Raw genomic sequence first — 25,140 nt, 5'->3', positions numbered from 1 at the left:
TGAAAAGTGCACACAGAAAGACATAAGCTTAGTTTTATGAGGGAAGATAAAAATTCATTACTACCTATCCATCCAAACCATCATGTAAAATTCTTGTGTCTAAATGGTAGCGAAGAAATATAAAGGAAGCATAATATAACAAAATGTTATATAAATATAATTAAGAAAATATAAACGAAAATCTATCTGCGATATTTTGCCGCGGGGGCATGTTTTGACATGTTAATTCACCAAACTCTACAACATGGGATAGGTGGACACGTCACCTGGCCTTGTACTGGATTACTTATAAATTACAAGGAACCAAGAGAGCATGAAAGGAATCTGTTGAGGATGAATTAAGTGAAGAAGTGGTCAAAGGACGGATATATAGTGATGTGACACCATGTTCCTGCACACTCTGAAAAACAAACATGCCACTCTTTGCTCTGCCATGCCACATTGTATCCCATTAGTTAAGATTATGAAGGAAACAGCATTTTTACGCACATTTGCCATTGTTCAGTGAAACAAAATATTGATTTTTTTGTTTCACTGAACAATGGCAAATGTCCGGAAAAATCATGTTTCCTTTACAATCCTTCCATCGTCAAAAATAAACTTCAAAAAAAGAATAGTTAAGATTGTTTACAATGCCCTGTTTGTACTCTAAGTGCAGTGTTTTGTCTATTGTTCCTGCTATCATTCACCTTCAAGAATATGCACTTACTTCCCTTCGTTAACTTACTTTTGCTTCAAATATCACCCCCAGTAAATATTTTACCTGTGGGTTTCTGTTCCTAATGAGTTAAATTTTAAACTATTTGCTTATCGATTGTAATAAAGCACAAAAGTTAATACACAGGTGGCACCAACCTTGAAAATTTAGCTAGAGAATTGTAAATCTTGATATAGCCTACATAAAAATTAAAAATTAATAAAAAAATAATAATTATTGTATATCAAACAAAAGCCTGCATTCTCAGAGAAAAGATAACATTATATTTATTGCCAAAACTTTTTCCCAAAGACAATATTCTATGTGTTATAACATTTTTATAAGTAAATTTATACATTTTAAACTTTTATTTTTTTAATTTTATTGAATCAATAAGGTGCAATACAAAATATTACTCATACAATAAAAAACAGATGGTTAGTTATTTTATACATATTTATAAATTTATGAGTAATAAATAAAACACTATTTCTATTGGCATTGTAAAAAGCACTGGCTTTTTTTATTTGGTTTCATTACTTTTAGGATTTAATATAGCTTATTATAATTTTATAATTTCATAAAATATTTTATGATGTCCTACTTATATATCACATCTTTGGCTACACTGAACAATACTAAAAAGTCTTTGGTTAGAGACAGCGCAACTCAAAGGGTAGATTTATAAATAATTAGTTATTTCATTTACTTCTTTGAGTCAAACTATTTTTTATATACCAACCAAATTTCTTATTACATGCTAAAGAAACATGAATATACTTTTAAACAAAAAATTACATATTCCAGAGCAGTTCCAAAAAATCTTTGCAAAAGACCCTTCAGCATGGGAAAATAGATGGCCAGTTCTAGGATGAATATACTATGTAATAATGATGTACTTTTGGAACTGAAAGTATACATTATAGGCATGTCCCTTAAATAAATTATTACAAAAATATACTATATTTAGAAGGGCTTACCATTTTCATTAAAACACATTGTTATCACGTTTTTTTTTTGGTTTCATACCATTTGTATAGTCCTTGAGAGCGTCTTTGAAACTCAGTGACATTAGTGTAAAAAACGTTACGCTTAAACATTATTTCAACAGTGCAGTTAATACTGTATTTTTTGCTATTTAAGATTACTTTTTCTTTAAGTAATTTAAAATTGAATTCTGTCTTTTTGAAGTTAAGCCAGTTGTTTTTACTGTATTAGAGGTATTTTTGTAGGAATCTCTAACTAATTCCAATTGGATTTCATGTGGTAGCTCATTAAAAACCTCCAATTTAATACCTGGTGGGCATTTTACGGATGTGTCGTTTGAAGATGATGTGCCAGGTTTATTTTCATGTTGGAATGTTTGCATGATTTCAGATCTTATGTCTTCTGGTAATTCATTTAAAACAGATTCATCTATTTCTCCAAATGATATATGCTCTTGTTTGGAATCATTAGACCTGTTAAAATCACTATTTTGATCATTATCGCCAGTAACAATATTTTCAATAGTACTTCCAACACTGGTATCAGTTATGGTTAAATCCTTACTGCTTGATTCGTCAAGAGACTTTTTTCTTAAAAATTGGAGCATTGAACTTTTTACTGGTAACTCTTCTTGAAACTTTGTGAATGCCAATCCTATAAGTGTTAAATGAAAAGGTTTCGTATGATCAACAAGCTTTTTAAACAATCCAAGAGCAGCTTCAAGTATATGATCCTTAGCGATATTTGATCTAAATATAGATGGATTTATTGGACATTGTTTACTTTCTCTCTGTCTACAATATTCTTCATGGGAAGAATATTTACGCACAGCAACACGTATTGTAGTGGGAAAGCGTCCATCTTCTTCTAATAAAACCATGCCCCGATCTATTAAAGATTTTAATCTATTACGGACCTCCTCCATTGAACCAATCATTTTTGAAGCTTCTTCCAAGCCAATAACTTGTTGTTTACCACTCTCCTTGACATCTGTGTCATCGACACCGAAACACGCTCCTTTTATCCAGCGTGCCACACTTTTATCAAAGTGTTTCTCTAATACTTTGAGAGAACAGTTCTGGACGTCATGTACTGATACGATACCCAATGCATCTAACACATCACTTGTTTTCCTTCCAATTCCTGGTATCTTTCGTGCATGGCTCAAATTTGAAACGAGTAGTGTAGCTGAGCATGGAAACACAATAGTTTGTTGGTTGGGCTTGTGGGTAGATCCAACCAATTTTGCCAACAATTTGTTATGCCCTACACCAGCACAACATGTCATACCCAATTCTTCTCTTATTCTCGCTCTTATTTCACTAGCAATATTTGATCCAATAACAAGCCTCTCTCTACAACCACATGCACAGATATTTTCTATTTCATTTTTGTATATGTGTCCTACCACACTATAACTATGATTGTCTTTAGACGCCAATTTTGATGAAACCATATCTGAAATGTCCACAAAGTTCTCATCCAAACCCAACTTTTCGACTTTGGTACTGAACTGTCGTACAATATCAGTCACTTTTGATGACATCAATCTATAGTCATGTAAATCCTCTCCATTAATAATGATGAGCTTAGGACATAGAGAAAGTGCCTCTGTAATCAACATACATTTTTTAATTCCATACTCTCTGGCTACATAATTACTTGTGATTACATAATGTTGCTGTTTTATCCCAACTGGTTTGTCGGTAAGCTCTGGATTTTTCAACATTTCCACCTGAGCATAAAAACAGTCTAAATCAATATGAATTATTGTTCTCTTGTGTTTATACTTGCTGTCATGTTGAAGATCGTCACAACTTCTAAATTCATCCATCCTGCAAAAAAAGTATGTGTAAGTCGAAAAGTTTAGATGCAAATATGTATATTGTTAAAATATGTTTTTAACAAATTTAAATGACATTTTGGAATTTGAGGCTGTTTTCCCAACTCATTTGGAATACAAAACTTAAATTACCAGCAAGAAACGAGGATTGAAATTTAAGAAAAAGCAATTTTATCTAATGCTATTATTGAAGCGTTTGATATTTAAAGAACATGTAACTACAAAATAAATTTGTCATCAAATTAAACCCCTTACTAATCAGGCCTTTAAACTTAAAAACAAAAGAAATTTAAAGATAAAAAAGTTTTCAAGCTCAGTGTTTGTGACCAACACATCAGCATAGTTACAGATACGATCACTCACTTTGACTGCTCGCAAACATAAAATAAGTTATAACACTTCCCAGAAAGCTAGATTTTTCTCTATTTTTTTACTTTCTCCCTCATACATGAGTGAGAACCTATTATGAATCTCCAAAATAACTCAATTTTTTAATGGAAATGTTTGTTTTGGAATCATCCAAATAAAATGATTTTCAAATAAGTGTCTCTTCTTATACCAGCATTGGCCACGACAAAGTGAACAAATCCTTTTGACTATTGATATCTGGATTTTTTTTTTTTTTGGAGTTAACACATGAGGGGTCACACCCATGGCATTTTGCCACAATTTTCGAAATTTTGTACAGTAGTATTATTATGATTAACAATATCAGCAACTTGGAAACTCGTCTTATCTTTTCTCATACATTTTTCACAAGATCTTGAAATCTATTAGTCTTTTACTCATTTTGCTCTAAAAATAATTTAAAATTTTATAATTCTTTGCACTGAATTCGGCATTCCCAGATACAAATATTTACATTTTGGAATAAAATCACTTACTTATATATAATAAATTCAAGTTCCATTTGCATGCTGTTGTTTTGTTAGACACTATTTAAAAGTACAAACAAATTTTGTATTTACAAGCTTTTAAAAAGTAAACATGGCAATTCGCTTATGTGCGACCTCCCACATAGTCTAAATTTTATGGTACTTGTAATATGTTTATTATTGACATAGTTATTAAAATATTCACACGAATTTTTACAAGATTTCTTTTTGATGCATGATAAAAAAAACCAAGTATGAGCAAATTGCCATCAAGCGACCTATCACACCCAGGAAGGGGGTAGGACCTCTTGACCGTTAAAAAAGATTGCACAGTAAAACAAATTAGTTAAAGTAAAAAATTAAAGTAAAAAAAGTAAAAAACAAATTAGTTAAACCCACCATCCATAGCCAGTAAGCCTCTACCTAGTCATTACTCTGTCAATTGTAATAAACTATCACTTTGTCATATAAATATTCAATCTGTAAAAAATAAATTATATGCTTTGGAAGCCTATTTGAATAGTAATTACTTTGATATACTGTGTCTTAATGAACACTGGTGTGCTCACGAGGAACTCGACCTTTATGTGCCAAGTGGTTTCTTATTAGCAATTGGTTATTGTAGGAAATTGTTTTCTCATGGTGGTGTGTCTATTTACATAAATAAAAATGCTAAGTTCAATTTTGAAATAATTGATATTAGTAGATTTTGTGAAGAAAAACAATTTGAGGTGTCTGCAATCAAATTTTTCTAAGTTAAATTTAGTTTTACTATCAATTTACCGGACCCCTGACTCTTCAATAGATGTTTTCACTGATAAAATGTCTCAGGTGTTGGATAGTATCTCTAGTTTGTCTAAAATGGTGAATTGCAAGATAATAATTTCTAGTGATCTGAATCTTGATCCTAGACACTCTGACCGTAAGACTGTCAATTTTTTAAACATGCTTAGGTCATATGACTGTTACTGTTTAAATTTAGAGCCAACTAGATTTAGCTCTTGTATAGATAATTTTATCTCTAATATTGGAAATAATGCAGTAGTTTGTCAGGTTGATCACCACCATTTGTCTGACCACTCTGGTCTTATTTTAAATGTTGACTTAAACAAATTGTCTTTAATTACTGACCTTCCAAATTTTACTGATTCTACCACATCAGATATTAGCTATACTTATAGGGTGCTCAATGAAAAAAGCTGTATCTGCCCTTTTTAATGGTCTGGGTAGTTCTGATTGGGAAACATTTTTCTCATACTGTAAGAATACAAATGAAGCATTTGAACTTTTTATTAACGATTTAGTGGTTAGGTTTAATAACTGTTGTCCTTTAAGGAAAAAAAATTGTAAAAATAAGGAAAAACCCTCAGTAGCCCAAAAAAACTGGTACACTCCGTACTTGGGAAAAATTAAATCTTTTCTTGTAATATGTCATGAAAAATACAAAGCTAGACCATGTTCTAAATATAAGGAATATTATTCTAGGCTAAAAAAAATTGTACAGATCAGAAATAGTAAAAGCCAAGAAACAATCTAATGCAGATTTCATTCTGAAATCTCAAAATAAATGTAAAGCAGCCTGGAAGATAATCAATAAGGAAACTGGTCGTTTAATTAAACAAAGCACTCCAAATTTACCCATTAGTGCTACTGAGTTTAACAATTATTTTGTTAATGTTGGTAATAACAACCAACAAGGTTTTCCTATTGATAAAATTGCAACCCCACTTGAAATTTTACAGTCTGTTAAACCTGTAAAGGATCCTAAAATGTATTTTAAATTTAACTTTGTAGATTGTGTTACTGTGAATAAATGTATAAGTAGTCTAAGTAATTCAAAGGCAGAAGATGTTTATGGGCTTTCAAATTATGTTCTCAAGAAGTTAGGTTTAGTTTTGATCATTCCTTTAACGATTCTAATCAACTGGAGTTTTTTAGAGGGAATTTTCCCCAACTGTTTAAAGGTAACAGCTGTAAGTCCCATTTTCAAAAAAGGTGATAGGCTCAGTGTAAATAATTACCGTCCGATTGCTCTTGTGCCAGTAATATCCAAGCTGATAGAGTCCATTGTTAAGGATCAGTTAGAAACCTACTTTGAAACAAACCATTTTCTTACTTCTGCTCAGTTTGGATTTAGAAGAGGATTATCTACCATTAAGGCGGTAGAAAATCTGGTTTTCAATGTTATGGAGGGTTTTGAACACAACGAAGAAACTAGAACATTACTTTTAGACCTTAGTAAAGCTTTTGACCTTGTTCCACATAAAGAACTTCTAGAAAAGCTTAATTTCTATGGCTTGGAGAATGTTGAATTATCTTTTATGAAATCTTATTTGGTATACAGGTCACAATTTGTAAAACTTGCGAGACCAAAGATCGGACCTGAGGATGGTGACGAGGGGGGTTCCACAGGGCTCTGTCCTTGGTCCCTTTCTTTTCATAATTTTTGTAAATGACTTACCTAATTTTCTTCCAGAAAAGTGCCTTCTTTATGCTGATGACACCACACTTTATACATCTAGTCCTGATCGAGAACGTAATGAATTGGTCATTGATTACATGAAGGAGCGTTGTGATCTTTGGTTTTCATCCAATAAGCTTATCTTAAATAATGATAAAACTGAAGAAATCATCTTTAGTTTAAGTAAATCTACTCATCATAAGACAGTTAAACTTCTTGGAATTAATTTGGATTCTAAATTGATGTGGGACATTCATACAAAGCATTTATGTACTTGCCTTTCTAGAGTTTTATTTCTGATCCGTAAATTAAAAATGTGTACTCATTTAGATTTAGTGACCCAAGCTTATTATGCATTTTTTCATTCACGTTTACTTTATGGTATTACTCTTTGGGGTAATTCCAGTGGAGCTCAAGAAGTTTTCATGTGGCAAAAAAAAGTGGTCAGGTGTATAAAAGGTCTGGGGGATAGAGATTCATGTCGAACTATATTTCCTGAGCTTAAAATACTCACATTACCTAGTCTATTTATCTTCTACAGTCTCACCCATGTCAAGGAAAACTTAAATAGTTTTTTGTTTCAAGAGGTTCAATTCACTATTACAATACCAGAGGTCAAGATCTATTGGATGTAAGATATGCTAGACTGAGTAAAACCCAAAAGTCTTTTAGCTTTATTTGTATAAAACTTTTTAATAAATTGCCCTTGAACATTAGAAATCTTCCAATTAACGCTTTTAAAACAAAAATTAAAAATTGGCTGATTAGTCAAGCATTTTATAGTGTAGCTGAATTTGAAAATGGGAATTTCTATTCTATAAAATTTTAATCCAAGATATTATGTAAATATGTGTTTTTTACTTGAATCTTTGTATTTATTTGTGTGTTTAATTTATTTATAGGTTTTATTCATTTATATGTTTTTAACTTATTACACTTATTGTTATACATTTTAAATGCAGATTTACCTTATCTTATTCACTTTTTTTGACTATAGATGTATTTTTATTTGACCCGAAAAATTGGCTGATTAGTCAAGTATTTTATAGTGCAGCTGAATTTGAAAATGGGAATTTCTATTCCATAAAATTGTAATCCAAGATATTATGTAAATATGTTTTTTTACTTGAATCTTTGTATTTATTTGTGTGTTTAATTTATTTATAGGTTTTATTCATTTATATGTTTTTAAACTTATTACACGTATTGTTATGCATTTTAAATGTAGATTTACCATTTCTTATTCACTTTTTTTGACTACAAATCTATTCTATTTGACCTATATAATTTGACATGTAACCTTTAATATCTAAGATTACACTAAGGCTGTGTACATTTGACTATGTCTATTGCAACTACTGTTGATTAAGGACAATAAACATATTTCATTTCATTGATTATCCATAGAATGGACAAGCACGTATTCCGCTAATAATAATAAACACATATCACAAATAATCCGCTAAAATGCTGATAGTGGCTATAAAATTAACGTGGATCCTAAGACAATACGGAATTGCTAAAACCAGATTAGGCCTATATTGCAATAAAAGAGTAATCAGAATTACACACATGTTATTTACTTTATGTACAATTGCACTTCAAAACCTCCACTTTACTTTCCCTCAAAACAATACCTTATTCTCTTTCTACAATTTTTTCCGTTAGGTGTTCAAAGCCCAAGATCATTTGCGTCAAAGTTCAGTTATTCAACGATGTTATCCACATTAACACCATTACTGACAGATTTTGCTTCTTTTTATTACAGAGAGTGCACCTTTTTCCTCTTAAAAATTTTCCTCATCTGGTAAAATATTCTGTCAGGACTTCAATAAAGTAGGTTGTTTGACAAACCCCAAGAAGAGCACTCTATTAACTGCTGACCATGTATCTGACTAAGGTGAAAAAGATTAAAACTGCCTTATAAATAGGAACTTGTCTCAAATACATATATATTTTACTTCATCAGCTTAAATTTGAGTATCTCAAAGCTAAAACAACGATTAGCCTATATCTTTACTCTTGTGTACTGTAAGAGGAACATCTCACTGATTAAATATATAACACTAAATAATGTTCTGAGCGGAATATATCGTGCTATCTCAGAACATGCGAATGTTGAGTTTAACTCCATTTCAGTGCAGCGTCTAAAACTTGACACTTTCACAAACTTGACTCTTGTAATCTGGAGTCCACGAAATCCAAATATGTCTGAAGAAATCCAAATTTGGTGACGAAGACATTCAAAAACAAACCTTTGCATCGTTTCGGAATCACAGACACCTAGGCTACAAAATACTTTGTCCAGTTTACCCAGGCAGTGATCCAGTGCAATCTAGATGAAGGTATGTTGTCATTGTCTCATCAGGTGCACTTAATTAAGAACACTACAATGTTTTAGATATCATCCTAAGAACTGTGGACCAACTGAGTTTTCTAAACATAACGTGGTTATGGTGGGAAGAGTTGATTTAATGTGAATGTTAAGTTAAGCTCCATGTCACCATTCAACACCATCCTGAGAGCAGATTACTCATTTCTATCACCAAATCGGCCCGCACGAGAGGGAGCGTACTGGTTTATTATTTATCTCAGTAAAGTGCAGGATTCTCAGCAAACAATGTTACTCTGTTAAAAATTATTAATTCTGTTTATGTTCATTCTGTCAACAATGAACATTTAGGGACTACACCTTTGAATATTAGAGCATCCTCGGGATTTATCAAAAGCTCATCAGATCTTTTTGCTGAATACTTTTCATGTGTATTATCATCTTCAAACGCTTCTACGTACCATAAGGGCAGCACAACTACAGTACAGTATACTAAACATTTCTAAGTGTGTGTTAAAACAAGAAGATGTGGATGCTAAAACTCCTTGCTCTTGATCCCTATAACGTGACCCAGTCCTGGATGAGATTCCTCCTTCCACATTGAAACACTGTCATGCTACTTTTTCTCCCCAGCTAACAATGTTTTTTAATACGTTTCTCGACCTCAGAATTTTCATTACAGTTCGAGTTGTCAGACTTGAGTTCAGTTGTGTTGTGTCCATTCAAAAATTTGGTTGTATCAATGACATGAAGAATTATAGACTCATATAACCATTCAGCTAGCACTTGGAAAAGTTTTCAAAAGCCTTATACAGGATCAGTTATCTTTCTTCTTAAAGAGGGATTTTACTAAGGAACAGCATCGGTTTCTCCCCAGAAGGTCCATTATTACAAAACCTCATGCTCTTTGAAAGCTACATATATTCAGCTTTTGCAAAGACCTACCAAGTTGACATAGATTTCGTGAAGGCTTGACTGTATCAACCTTCTTGAAAAATTGCAGTATTATGGAATTAATGGATGGCTTCTCAAATGGTACTCTTATTACGTTTTTGAAAAATTTATATGGTCAGGTATAATTTTACGCTAGAAATATTGCTCAGTATATCAGCTTAAAAATAAAATAAAAATTACTAAGTTAGAGCTTGTTTTGCCTGAGTTACCATGTGTTTTTGTAAATGCGCATAAAAGTATCAAATTGAGGCTGGCCATAAAGCATCCATTTTCTCATAACAAATCAGATGGCTCTGAGCATTATCATAGCTTTTAGAGATCCATAGATCCTTTGCATTTTGAATATCATTTATTTTTATTTATTTGGCCTTAAAAGGGTTAATATATTTAAAACCTGGTAACAATTATTTGTAAATAACTATAAGGTAATTATAATGTTTTAGTATCCAAAAGTTGAAGTATTTATAATTGATCATTTGTGTTGTTGATTCAATTGTAGTCATGGGCACTTGTTATTCTACAGCCACAATCAATAGTTACATGTAAAAAATTATATTATTATAAAGTAACATTATAATTAATAAACCTAACACGTCTGCAGTATAGAAAGCAGCCAATACTACAATCTATCAGGGTACCAAAATAATGATTAGAAATACCCAAGCTATCAGATACAAAAAAAATTTAATTATAGTTAATTAGGTACTTTGGGATTATACCGACCACACCCAGACATGAATCGTTATTTCACATTTCGTTTCTACTGATTACTAGATTAGCGTAGAACAATATTTCGTCAATATAAAACAGGAATTGTCTTATCGCAAACACCTCCCCATCCTCAGACAGAGGTCAAAGTCGAGCGTCTAGTAGATAACGTGATTGCAGAGTCTCGCCGCCCGTTCAGCTGGTGCATCGCTTTGTTGTACTTCCGTGTTTTACCTCTACATTTCTCCAAACACAAAAATTCAACAAAAACAAACATTTACCAAACTAAACTTTTTATTAAAAAAACACTCAAAACTTGTTTTTATTCTTGATCACATTCCGCCACCCAAAATGCGAGTGCCTCCGGCCATCAGCGCGGGCTTCGGCAGCACCTTCGGTGCTGCCCCGCGCTGATGTCGACGAAAGAAAAACATCCCTCGAGATAGTACCTATCAGTAAAATATCAAATTCTAGAGGGGCTAATCAGAAATATAAATTGAATTGTAATGGAAAGGCAATTATGTACCGTGCAAATCACGTGATGCCGCGCGGCCTGCCGTAATCAGGATTCTCGAGAAAGATAAGATAACAGCGACAACAATACCGATCACAATACCTGGAAATGCTTGTAAGTTTGTAATTTTGTAATTGAAGAGTTGTTTTTTTCGTTCTATCATGTTTGTTTCTATAAATTTCTATTTTTGTGTTCTTCATACTGGTGTGGTCGGTATAATATCCCAAAGTACCGTTAATTACAATATTAACTATATTGATTAACAATATTGTTGTAAATTAATTTAAACAAAGCAAAAACATTTATATGGTAGCCTATTTGAGTAACAGCTGCAAGTACAATGGCAATGTACATGTGTTATTTGTCTCACAAGCTGTCTGCATAATGACTCCAATGCATGGTCACAGAGTATAATGCAAACTCAAAAATAACTTTGAAAAAAGGAATCCAACACCAAGTATTATTAATTTTTGTTTAATTCTTCATGGTTTGTGACCATCTAATATACTAGGAGTAGGGTACAATAAGCAGATCCGGTTTTTTATATCGAAGAATGTAATCATCGATACCTAATATTCGCATCTCAAATACTCTGACTATCAATCGATATAAAAGTATCTAGAGTTTTAATCATAACCATCAATATAATCCATCGATACTGATTAATTATTTTGAACAATTAACTTAAATTATCTATATCAACAGATGTAAACACTTCCAAATAATGCACGTAAGGTAATATTTCAATTTTACATAAGTAAGATTTGATTATTAAAAATGACAGTCAATTTTAGAAAACTACACAACATTGCTTTGAAAGATGATAAGACATGTTTTTCTTGGCTTCAACATGTTGGACCCGTACCAAAAACCCCATTATGTTAAATTTGTGGTAAAGAAATAACTGTAACTGTGAGAGGAGCAAATTTGGCCGCCTTCAGTTTTCCTAATTTTGGTTATAATAATTTGTTTGATCACTGTAACGTAAATATTAAATTCATATTTTAATTTAAAACATATGGTTGTTATTGAGGACGATAGATACTACCTATTATATCAATTGATAGTCTAGGATTTGAGGTGTGAATATTAGGTATCGATGATGAACTTCATCCATATAAAAAAACCAGGTTGCTTATCATACCCTACCCTAATTTTAGGTAGCCTAATGAGGCTAAAGTAAATATAATCCAAACTAAGTAATATAGGGATTTAATATACTTCATAAATAGCTACAAAAGGTTAAGGCTTGTTTTTTTTAAAATTGTGTACGGATTTAAATCGAAAAGCTAACCTTACATACCTGTCAAAAACGTCAGAGCAATTTGGGAGACTTTAATTTCGAACTCACATACACTTGACAATAACTGTTTATAAATAAATTTGTTTTTCTAATTATTATGATAGCACTTCACAAAACTATATCTCCCATTTATGTTTTTGGTTTGTCAGGTCTGATACTAATTTACTTGAACCAGTGTCAAATACATTACCTTAGTACCACAAAATAGTCAAAACACTGAAACATGGTACTCTATGGCTGTCCATGTCCATATGGTTACAGTCCAATTCTCAACTCCTTTCACCATAGAGTAAGCCTGACGCCAGTATCAAACTAGAGAACATAGAGTAAGTTCAACAATAAAGGATTAGTCGTCAATCAGAAACAATATCAAGGTTACTTACCTAAGAGTTTAGTTTGTATTTTTTTTTTTTTTATGAATACATGTAATGCAGTTAATGTTTTTTTGGAATATTGTTTTAAAAATGAATAATTAAAATATGAGATTTAGATAGTTTTGTAACCATCCTAAATAAAAAAGGCTGATATAAATTTTTTCCAGTATAAAAAGGGATGATAGCTTCAACAACATAGGCCTATAACGTAGTAATAATGGGAAGGGCTGGTTCAATGTGAATGTTGTGTTTATCTCCAGTTCACCTTCTTCAGTTTAGCGTCTTGAATCTGGCGCTATTACAGACTTGACTTCTGGAATCTGAAGTCATGTTATTCTGAAGAGGTACAAAAATAGTCGGTGACGAAGAATCTAAAAATGAACTCTTATGTGTAGAAAACTCGATTGCTCCACCGTATTTGGAAATCGCTTCTAAACATTGTAGTGCACTCATTTGTGCACTTGCTGAGACAATCAGAATACATTTTGCTTGAATTACACTTTAATTTGTAGGCTAAGTCTATTGTCAAAACGATGTAATGAGTTAATTTTGACCTTCTTCGTTGCCAACATTTATTTGGGTCTCTTCAGACGAACATGATTTCAGATTCCAGGACTGAAATTTATGACAGGCTCAGATTCCAGGAGTGAGGTCTTTAACAGGGTCAGATTCCAAACGCAACAAAAGAGGAAGGTTGACTGGTGCTAAAATCAACAGTCCCAATCAATGACATGTTTTAACTGATTTATGACTTAAATTACATTATTTATAAAGACAATGGGATGTGGTTATATAAAAATGCCCATACAATTATTTATTTTTAATTAGAAACATACAATTCCCTCTATTAATTATTGTAAAAATCCATATTCTCCAACATTTTTTCTTTGGATCTGGTTCAAACTTAAAAAAAGATAGAGATTTCGATTAGAAGTTTGCGGAATACTTTTGGAGGAATGTCCAGAAGAATTATTTGTTTTTAAATGGAAGTGGCCTCAAGAACAGAACTTAAAGTATGACTCTTCTAAGTTTGGGGAGAACGTTCGTTAAAATGGAGAAAAAATTATCCTTTTAATGACATATTACAATTCTTTGACTCTTAAGATTTTTTTATTGTGTTTTTATATATCAAATTTGTCTCTTACTTCTGAACCAAGTATTTGCAGTCAATGTGCTCTGAAATTAGCAACCATAATGGAATAGCCCTTTTCATAGTTTTCATATTTTAATATACATTTTGGAATTTTTTTTGACGAAGCGAGAGAAGAATGGATGGGGATGGAAGAATTAGAAACAGCGTTGTTTGTGAGATACAGTTTGTAGATGTTCAAGGATATCGTGTCGGATACAATTTCCAGTATCCTAATCCGAGTTAATGATAGGTGTTCGAGATTTACAGGTAATGTGTTCCGGGGTTAGCAACTATGATGGAATCGTCCTTTTTATAGTGGTTCGTAGTTTAAAACGAGTTTTGGAATCTTTTTTAAGTGACCAAAGTGAGAGAAGAATGGATCAATTCTCGTAATTGCAGTGCCCAAAAATGCAGCGAACTTTCATGGACAAGCTTATTTACACTTGTTCATATTAAAATTTGAGTTTCAATTGAGCATTAAATTTATTTGATATGATCCTATCACGAAAACTCCTTTCGGCCGCCATCTATATATATAAACGGCATCTTTAGACTATTATTATCGCACTCCCATCTTAGACATCTGCGCCTATGTCTCCTCCAATTATCATTTTAGACAATGGTTGCCTACTACATAACTCAAATATTTTGCGACAAGGTGCAACGGAGTTACCACATTCAACCAACTACAAAGTACAGCCAAATACATGTTTATGTAAGACATACCCTAATCCAAAATTTGGTCTAAAAACCACTCCTTCTTAGATCAACTAATTCAAAAGAGTTAAATTCGTTTTAGGTAATATCTCGTGTTATTGCCTTTATCAAGTGGAGTTGTCTGCAACTAAGTAATAATAATTTGTTTTGTGTTCAAAATAAATTGTATTCAAGCCAAATTGAATAAATTCTGAACAATAATTTCTATAGTAATCTCTCGAAATCGCGCATATTATTATTTTTCAGCGTTCCAACTTCTCTGAAATGTGCACTAAAAGTCTTTACAACTAAAAGCACTTTGTTTTATTGCTCAGGATAGTATGACAGACGACTGACGATTTCTCTTTTAACTCAGTGGTCACGGCAGTTCAGCTTGTGTTTTAAGACGCTGAGGCTTAAAAGAGATAAAAAAAGAGCTTCATCTACTTACCTTCCAACATTTACATACACGGGTTCGAATCCCGGGGAGGTCCAATCAGGCAAAGACATGAATGATAGAGTACTTTGCAAAATACCAGTGTAATAATAATAAATTAGAGTACTTTGCAAAAATAAATACCAGTGTAATAAATCAGTATACATCGAAGCCAGCATAGCTTGAAAGCTGAGGCTTAAAAGAGATAAAAAAAAAAAAAAAAAACATTTACATAGGTTGAAGGTTATGTTTAGTACTAGCCTAGTGTACTGCTAAATTCACAGGCACACACAAGGCACTAACTGATGTAACTGCACATTGACTGACAGTAGAAAATGGTGTTCGTTGCTGAACTGTCAGTTTAATTATATTATGTTTGGAAATAATTATCAGATCCTTGTTATGTTATGTAAATTGTAAAAAATTGGCACTTTTGGATAAATATCATCTTCAGGTCAAGATGAAGATCTTTAATAGTATTTGGTGAGTTTATCGACATATCTTTCACTAAATTCTATTGTTGATTTTCAAATAAGTATCGTAGATAGCCATATTTTTCTATGTAAAATAATAATAGTGATCTTACATAAAGGCAGCAAGTTCAGCAGATTATGAAGAAAATCTGGCATCAGCCATTACAATCTGCATGATGAGAGGTAATAAATACTTCACTTTTCAATGGGTACCAAGTCATGTGGGGATAGGTCCCAATGAACATGTAGATAGGCTGGCAAAAGAGGCAACCCAAGCAGGTGAAGAACAAGAAAGAAGTTTGCTCCAAAAGAACAATTTTTTGTTATTCAACTTGATTTTTGATTTATTAACAGAAAACTTCATTTTACAATTGAGATTAACAGGATGATGCAGGACTGTGAACACAACAAAACCAATGATAATAATATAGCAACAATTGATAATAATTAATAAAACAAAAATACCTAACAGTAATAAAGAGCAACAGAGATAGGTGACAGCCAAATAACCTACAAACAACTCTAAAACAATATAAATGTAAAATCTATGATAAGGAGAGAGTTATTTCTTGTTGAGATCATGAAGGATAAGTATTGAATTTCTATTGTATCCGTTTTTGGGACTTGTCCTTCTTCTTATTATATGTCCAAAGACCTCCCTTTTTGCCTTCTCTATACCGAAAACAATACTCTTTGCTGATGACACTACACTAGTTGTCACAAATAATAAAGACACTAATGAACTCAACTCTAGTCTAAAAATAAAGGGTAGGGTACGATAAGCGGACCCGGTTTTTTTTATATCGAAGAATGTAATCATCAATACCTACATTCGCATCTCAAATCCTAGATTATCAATCGATATAAAAGTATCTAGAGTCCTCAATAACAATCATATGTTTTAAATTAAAATATGAATTTAATATTTACAGTGATCAAACAAATTATTATAACCAAAATTAGGAAAACTGAAGACAACCCATATTTGCTTCTCTCAAAGTACAGTTTGTTTCTTTCCCACACATTTCACACGATGGGTTTTTTTCGGTACGAGTCCAACATGTTGAAGCCACGAAAAACATGTCATCACCTTTCAAAACAATGTTGTGTAGTTTTTTCTAAAATTGACTGACGATTTTTAATAATCAAATGTTACTTATGTAAAATTGAAATATTACCTTACATGTATTATTTGAAAGTGTTTAACAGCTGTTGATATAGATTATAGTTAATCGTTCAAAATAATTAATCAGTATTGATGGTTATGATTATGTAATATCGTTTGCCAATTTCGATATAAAAACCGGGTCCGCTTAACGTACCCTACCCAAAATTAACATCATTAGAAGCTCAAAATTTGGTTTACTATAATTGGGCTCTTATTAAATAACAATAAGAGAAACACTAACACTTAACACTACAAAGCTCTGATGTCGAAGTGAAATTTGAACACATTAAGAATGTTATCGGTGAAATATTTAGGTGTGGTAGTGCGATCAAAATCTGAAATGAAGGGATGATTTGTCATACTTGGCTGGCAAGTTTAAGCTCCGCCTGTTTTACTATCAAAGTTATTGCAGAGTCAGACAACTATGATACTGTCATCAGCAGAGCATATTTGTGGCTAAACTGACCTGCCATATCTAAAATTCGGAAAAGATTTCCTAGCCCCGGCATATCAATCTCCTCAGCCCCAAGGACATCAGAGAACAGGAGCCCTTAAATCTGACCGGCTTCTGTAACAGTGTCAGATTCTGAGGATACAAATATAAGTTAGGGAGGCGCAAAGGTCCTTTTAGGATAAAGTGCGGGGACAATTGTCTCTTTCCCTCACAAACAAAAATGTTCATACAAAAAAAATTTGAACACTTCCTCCAATATTTTGAATATCTAGTTTTTCTAAAAAATAATGTAATAATAATTTTCTCAATAATTGTACTGGTTACTTACTCATTGCGCTTTACTGATTACCAGTATCCAATACATAGACTTAACTATACAAAGAAGTAGCTTATTACTCCGCTATGGAAACTTTTCAATGCCCTTCCAATTCTGACTGATAATTTTAATTCACATGTTCACTTCATGTATTTTTTAACACATGTAAAGCTAATAAATATATAAAATAAATAAATTTACACTTGAAACTGGTATTTCTGTGGTTCTGGAAGAAGTTGACATAGGGAAGACAGCATTGCCCAACTTCATAAGTCTTGGGATAGGGGCATGTTGTAGGTAGTTCATTTTGGTGAGCATTTGATGAAGAGGTCTTGGGATCTTGTGTTTGAGCGGGATTTTGAACTGTATGAGGGATAATAACTTGGAGCAGTCCACCTCGCTGATAAATATCCTGTAGAGAAAGCAAATGTCTGCAATCTCATTATGAAAGTGGAGAGGATCAAGGACTTATTGAGAATTGTTAATATTTATAGTACTAGCTGTTTCCTCCCGCGGCTTCACACGCTTTTCGTAAGCTTTGCCGTGTATGTGCACTTCTGGATCAAGTGAATTATATTTCCAACGACGATGTAGAGTTTGTATTGTTGCCACGATCAAGAAAATCTGTCAAAAGTGTATGTTTATAGCCATTGTCTACGTACATGTACTTTATTATAAAGTGGTCTATAACACTCAAGCTTTAAGTTCAACCAGAAATGTATTTTGAAGACAAATATACATCAAAGCTTAAACGCCTTCAAATAGTTTTTCGCTATTTAATATACGTAACTATCTCGTAATCGCAGTTTATAGTGTTGCAGGCGCTTTAAAAACTTTTAAAATATGCAGTACCGTCTGGTGGCGAGATACATCAATAGGCATAGTATAATAAACCTTCTCCGTCAAAAAATACATATACATTTTCATTATGATCGGTCAAATAGTTTACGATTCCTATAAAGGACAAACACACAAACATTCTTTTTTTATATATATAAGATAAGTCATGCCCATTGATATAATTAACCGATACTAACTAATTTGAACAATAACTGAATCACATGTACCCAACAGTAAACACATTTTTCAGATCATAAACACATTTTTTTGTAAACGTGATCGTATAAATAAAAATAAACTATAGTTTATCTTTAGAAAAACTAAATAAATTTGAGAGATGATTAGCTGTGTTTTTCTTGGTTTCAAATGTTTGTTTTCTTTATTATGTAATTAAATAATGTCCTATTACCTGTCCTAATTGTTTATTTATGACCTTTATTATTTATAACATGCAATTATATTTATTCAATTATTTGTTTTAATTTTAAACATATTACTTTTATTTAGTATTTTAGATGTGTTGCTGATATCGATTGATAGTTTTGTTATTAATATATAAAAGTACCAATGACTATTCTAAAAATTGAAGCTATTTACTATACTCTGCCCCTTCTATGAATACCTTTTTACTATAAACGAGAGGGTATCAAAAATTTACCAAGACTAGGCCTTTTAATTTTTCTTTTGTTACCTGGACTATTATTGGCTAATATCCCCTTTGAAATAAGCTCCATTTGAGTTGATACAATGAACCCAGTGTTTTTTTCTTGACGGAAAAGTGTAAAAAAAAAACGGCTTTTCCCGGAAAAACTGTTGAGAACTTTCTGCGTTTTTTTTTGTTCGTCTTCAACACTGTAAAAACGGTAACCTTTCATATGCATTTTCAATTTTGGGAAGAGAGGAAAGACAAAAATCACAGCTAAATCAGGTGAATAGGCAGTATGTGAAACGGTAGCCATGTTGTTTTAATGGAAGCATTAGCTGGAGCGTTGTCATGATGCAACAGCAAAGTTTTTTTGTCTTTCCACAAATAAGGCCTTTTATGACGCACATTTTCCCTCAAATGCCTCAAAACGTCACAATGTCAGTGATGTCTCTACAAAAGCCCTCTGTGCATGTTTCTTTGAGAAATATTTGTAGAAATAGGGTATCCTGTAGCAGGAGAGTGTGTGTTTTGTGTTGTAAGAGATGCTGAACACATATCTCTATGTCTCAACTAAAAACTTGCTGTTGTGAAATAACAGGCTCGATAAAAACTGGAGATGACTAATGTTTGAAATAGTCCTGAGAGACATAATGGGTAAAGTTTAAAACAATACTGGGACCCAAGAAATAATAATTGCATAACACTCAATGATTTAAAGCACCAAGATGAAACAAAGAGGGGTCTAGTTTAGTGGATAAGAGCTCACACACCCCAGGACAGGATTGTATAAAAACACTTTCTTAGGATAGTTGAAGAAATTATGATTAATTTAAATTAGTCTAAAAGATTTTGGTATATTTATTTATTTTTAATTCATTATACAACTGGTAAAACGGACAATCAAAGATAATATGTTTTAAAAACTTGGTAAAGTGGTATAAGACGAAAGAAATGATACATGTCAAGTAAAAAAATAATGGGAGCAAGCAAAAACTGTTAGCAAAGTAAATTGGAGAACAATACTATTAAAATAACAATATTTGAGAACCATTGGTGATGGAATACATTTTCAGTTTCAATAATAAAAAAAAGTAGTTTTGATATTTTTTCAATTTGGTCTTAAAATTGATATTGACCTGTAATCAGTTGTTCTCTGTTTGTTTTAGGTTGAAGTGTGTTAACCACTGGATTTACTTAAAGCTATGTTTTTTCTCCTTATTTTGCAATGCACATCTGGATCAAAGCAACACCGCAGATGCTATGGAATCAATGATCTGGTGATGAATAAATTCTCAGTTTCAATAATGAAAAATGTAGTTTTGATATTTTTTCAATTGTCTCTTAAAATTGATATTGAACTGTAATCAGTTTGTTCTCTGTTTGTTTTAGGTTGAAGTGTGTTAACCACTGGATTTACTTAAAGCTATGTTTTTTTCTCCTTATTTTGCAATTTACATCTGGATCAAAGCTATGCCGCATGGGGGGGGGGGGGGTGGGGGGGGGGGGGGGTGGGGGGGGGGGGGGGTGGGGGGGGGGGGGGGTGGGGGGGGGGGGGGGTGGGGGGGGGGGGGGGTGGGGAACAATTTCATTCATAAAAAAATATTTGTGTAATTGGAATGGGACACAATTATTTACGTACGGTGTGTAAGTTTCATACGATTTTCCGTTTAGGGTATAAATCCTGTCAAAATCAATATCGAGTATCAGTGAGAAGATCGATCGATCAAGTGTCATTTTATTTCCATCCAGAATCCTCGAAAATTCCAGCAGATCTTCAATAATAAGTAATGAGAGTATTCTGGTTTGGGCCATGCTACAAACCGGTTGGATGCCCTTGACTGAGAAGCTTTCCAAGCATGTACCACAGTAATGTACAACAAACAATAGCCTAGTCTGGCTATCCGGCTAACATGCCTTCCCGTCCTAGTCCTAGCTAATTACAGGTCTGAGATTGATTTATCTCAATGTTTCCCTCGAAAAAGGAAATCCCCTCTGGACTTTTCGGGAGATTCCTGTAATAAATAATTTGAGGTTTCGTATAAATAATATTGATCCTAATAAATAGATCGTACTATGTTTGTATATACAATCTCGATATAAAAACATCCTTTATCTTTTAACTTAGAGATTATATTATTGGTTATTCAAATTTGTAATCACTAAATTTAAAACTCTCAGAAAACCCTCAAAGACTTAGTCTAAACATTTCATGATCGGATATTTCGTTGATTTTTTGTCTCGGATATTGTGTACTGTGGAGGGAACCTTTCTTTGGGTTCAAAAAACACACAAACAATTATGTCCAAAATCCCTTTACAATTTTATCCTTTATTCACCTTTTGGTTTGAAAAACATTTCATGCCTCATACGTGGTTTAAAATTTGCATTCTAAACATAATTTGAGCGTTAATTATTCTGTATTAGTAATACAATTTATTTTTTACAAAAAATAAATTTAAAATATGGACAAATTTCACTGTTTTTAAAAATGATGACTTTTTAAAAACGTTTAGTAACATCAAAACGTTCACAGGGACCAAACATTGAAAGCAATAATTATTAAGGAACACAAAATATGTCCTTCCGACTCAGTATGTTGTATTTTGCTCGACATTCAATATACAGGATGTTTTTTTTTTAATAGGCCACTTACCTGGTGGACTCTTGGAAGGAAACTATAAAAATCTAACTCAGCTACAACTTTAAAATGGGAAAACATTCTTTGTTTTTGGAGACATTTTAAAAAATATGTACAGTGAAACTTTTAAACATTGCCCGCCAACATGCCTAGTCAACTTTGGTTTTCTTTAACAATAAGTATTTTTATTATTATTTTTGTGTTGTTGGAAAAGTAATTTTGAGGACATTTTTACTTTTGGTCCACTTTTTATAATATTTTCCTTGTGTATTCCGGGCGTTCGTCTAATTGTCGACACCACCACTGGCGTGGAGGGTCTACCACAGACCCTCCATTTTTTAGCAAATATTTAATCATAACGTACTAAATATACTTTGTTCAAATATGTGATTTTATCATAATGTGAATTGTATTATTGCGACCACCGGTTTTGAAGTATTTAACAAAGATTTTTTCAATATATTGTCTGCATTCTTACCAATCTTAAAAGTTTGTATAAAAATTAACAGTTTAAAAAAATGTATTTATAAAATGAATTATATACATGTGCAAACCTTTTAACACGTTAATATAAAATGAAATTAGTATTGAAAATGTATTATCTTTTGGATTTATAATGATTACGCCCGACATTCTTTTCTTACTCACTAAATATTACCCTTAACTTTTAGAAACTTAAAAATATGCCTTCGGTTTTTAACAAACATTTAAATACACTTATTTATTTTTATGTTCTCGTACATTTGTTTAATTTACCAAATTAATTGCTTTTATGAATAAAGAGCAAAATATAAAAAATTACGCAGAAATTACCGGGGAAAAATCGATTAAACTATTTAGGCAGAACATTTGTACAATTAGTCCTTATTGAGTTTTCAACTTGTCAAAGCCACGCATCATTTCAAAAAAACCAGTTTTGATCGTGTGCTTTATCATACATTGGTTTATTACATTTTGCACAGGAAGCACTTGTTTTATGTCACTGTTCCTTGGACGCACTTTACGCATTGAACTTTTCTTCTTTTCACATTTGCTCTGTTCAAGAACGTGAGCCATGAAAAACATTTTGGGGAGGGGGGGAGCAGACAATCTGATATTTTCACGTCGAGGGCAGCAGAGTTAAGGACGCCATTTTGTTTCTTCAAATGTTCTTGACAGGTTTCTTTGTTTGAGAACGATCTTCTCAACCGTACATGTACAGTTATTTGATTAATATGAAAATTATTTACATAATAATAATCGTTTACTAAAAAATTAATTGAAACATTTCCAAATTTGGTTGGGTCGGACCCCTTGGAATCCACCCTTTCTCTGGCTACGTCCTTGGCTCTACTGGTGTTTACTTCCTTCAATGAAACTTGTTGCAATCTTCTTTGGTGCAGACTTCCGGATGACATTTCGGAAGATGCGCAATGACAGTTGTCTTACAGCTTTTGGTTTCCACCATTGCTCAAACATTTCCTTCCTCGGTATCATCTGTAGCAGAATTAGTGTCGACGGTCAGAAGAACTTGATATAGTCCTCTTCATCATGACTGTTCCCGGCTCCAATAAGAAAGTGTTATCAACTTCATTCCACATTTTTCTTGCTACTTCTGCGCTTAATTTCTTCTCTTCTGAATCCATGATCAAAACTGAGAAAACTCTATGATAAAATATCAAATAAAACACGAAAATTACTTTTCAAATGATAAATTAAATGGAGAAGTTCCAACAGCAACAAAACAACTTGTGCTGGCGCGGAGGTCTAACGACACTCAGGGCGTTTCGAACCCGTTCTTTTACTTGCAGCACCATTGATGACGTCAAACTGACGAAAAACCCACTCAGATCACACATGAGTTAACTTGAACTACCGAGAAGCACAGCACCTGCAACTAATACAATCCGGTAGTTGTTTCTAGATTTACCGAGGAGGGGGGTCTCTGCAAATACCTCGCGAACGTACCATTTTGAGAGCTTAACGTGTTGATTGTTCCTTATGTAGTTTGACATTAGGAAAAGCCCACCTTTCTAACAGGCAGTTCATTTTCGTATTATTACTTTAATAGTAAATTTCTAATCTGATATATGAGAATTTTAAGATAATTTTATAATGGTTTAAAACCCCAAAAAGAGACTTATTCATATTAACAGCAATTCTTTTTGTTCAAATTTGTTTGAATATAAATTGGTGCGCCTGCCCATGTGTTCACTGTTAAAGCTTTTTATCGTACTTTGGAATTACATCCACTAAACAGCTGTGTTTGAAAAAGCACAAAATTTTGTACGTACTTTTAAAAAACAAAAGGAAACATTCCTAAATTTAAGATAATATATTTACAGTTTAGATGATTACAAAAGGATTTCTGAACACTTTTGAGCTCTCATATTAGCCATTATTAAGGGAAATATCGAAAAAAGTCTCAAGAATTTAAAAATCTTAAAAAATGACTGTTCTAAACAAGAATAATAATAAAATACAAGGGCTTTTATACTAAGACAAAACCAAATTGACCTCTATATTAGAAAATGGTGGCTGTAAAATTTTTTTATGTCAATATTTTTTAATATCTCCAGAAAACTAAGGAAAGGTTCCCCATTTATAGTTTACTATCAGATTTATAGTTTCCACGTTCCCGATGATGAATCCATTTATAAAAAACATCCTGTATACAAAACTGCGACTTGTGACTTTTGACAAATAAATATGAAAATTGATTATCTATTTACAGAAACTCCAGCACACTGCAAAACATATGCGCCCACCCCCCCCCCCCCCCCCCCCCCCAGTAGAATGTTTTCATTCATTTAAGGTTCACATTTACTTCCAATGGAATTTCTATTCCTGTATGATTCGAAAAAATGCAGCTTTCATTGATGGCTGTCATTTCGAAGTATCAAATTGAGGATGCGTTGTTATTTTAAAAGGTTATATTACAATGTGTTTTTAACAAAACGACTGTTTCGCTGCCATGTTGTTGGGTATTTCTCACAATAAAATAATGATTGTACAGCTCTTATCTTAAAAATTTAGGCGATAAAACACTAGTTGATAGTGCTACTGTGAACCGCACTGATGGCCATGAGGCATAATTAACCTTTACGAACCGATATGTTAATGGTCCGGAAAATACTTTCTAAATCTTGTTTAAAGACATTGTTAAAGATTCGTTTCCTTGGTTTAAATTGTATATTTCAGTAGTTGTAATAGCGCATAGAAAAACCCCATTGAAGGACAGATTTTAACGTAAATGAGTATACACGAGTATAAGATACAGACACGGAATACATTATTTTTTTTGTTCTGTGTTG

The 25,140-nt window shown here is 32.5% G+C and overlaps 1 protein-coding gene across 1 annotated transcript; it reads right to left on the bottom strand.

Annotated features, from left to right (window-relative positions):
- Window positions 1–1,632: 1,632 nt before the first annotated feature.
- LOC124352950 (DNA polymerase iota-like) lies at window positions 1,633–12,911 on the bottom strand. Its single transcript, XM_046802691.1, has 2 exons — window positions 12,675–12,911; window positions 1,633–3,519 (listed from the first exon to the last, which is right to left on the bottom strand). Exon 2 carries the CDS (start codon window positions 3,516–3,518, stop codon window positions 1,842–1,844), a length of 1,677 nt encoding a protein of 558 aa, XP_046658647.1. The 5' UTR covers window position 3,519; window positions 12,675–12,911; the 3' UTR covers window positions 1,633–1,841.
- Between the last annotated feature and the right edge of the window lie 12,229 nt (window positions 12,912–25,140).

The sequence above is a fragment of the Homalodisca vitripennis genome, chromosome 1, assembly GCF_021130785.1.
Source record: "Homalodisca vitripennis isolate AUS2020 chromosome 1, UT_GWSS_2.1, whole genome shotgun sequence".
Lineage (NCBI taxonomy): Eukaryota > Metazoa > Arthropoda > Insecta > Hemiptera > Cicadellidae > Homalodisca > Homalodisca vitripennis.
Note: the sequence above shows the minus strand (reverse complement) of the source record. Positions and strands in the feature narration are given on the sequence as shown.

Coding starts and splice junctions, on each gene's coding strand:
- LOC124352950 (XM_046802691.1), bottom strand. CDS start 3,518: ATGGATGAATTTAGAAGTTGTGACGATCTTCAACATGACAGCAAGTAT.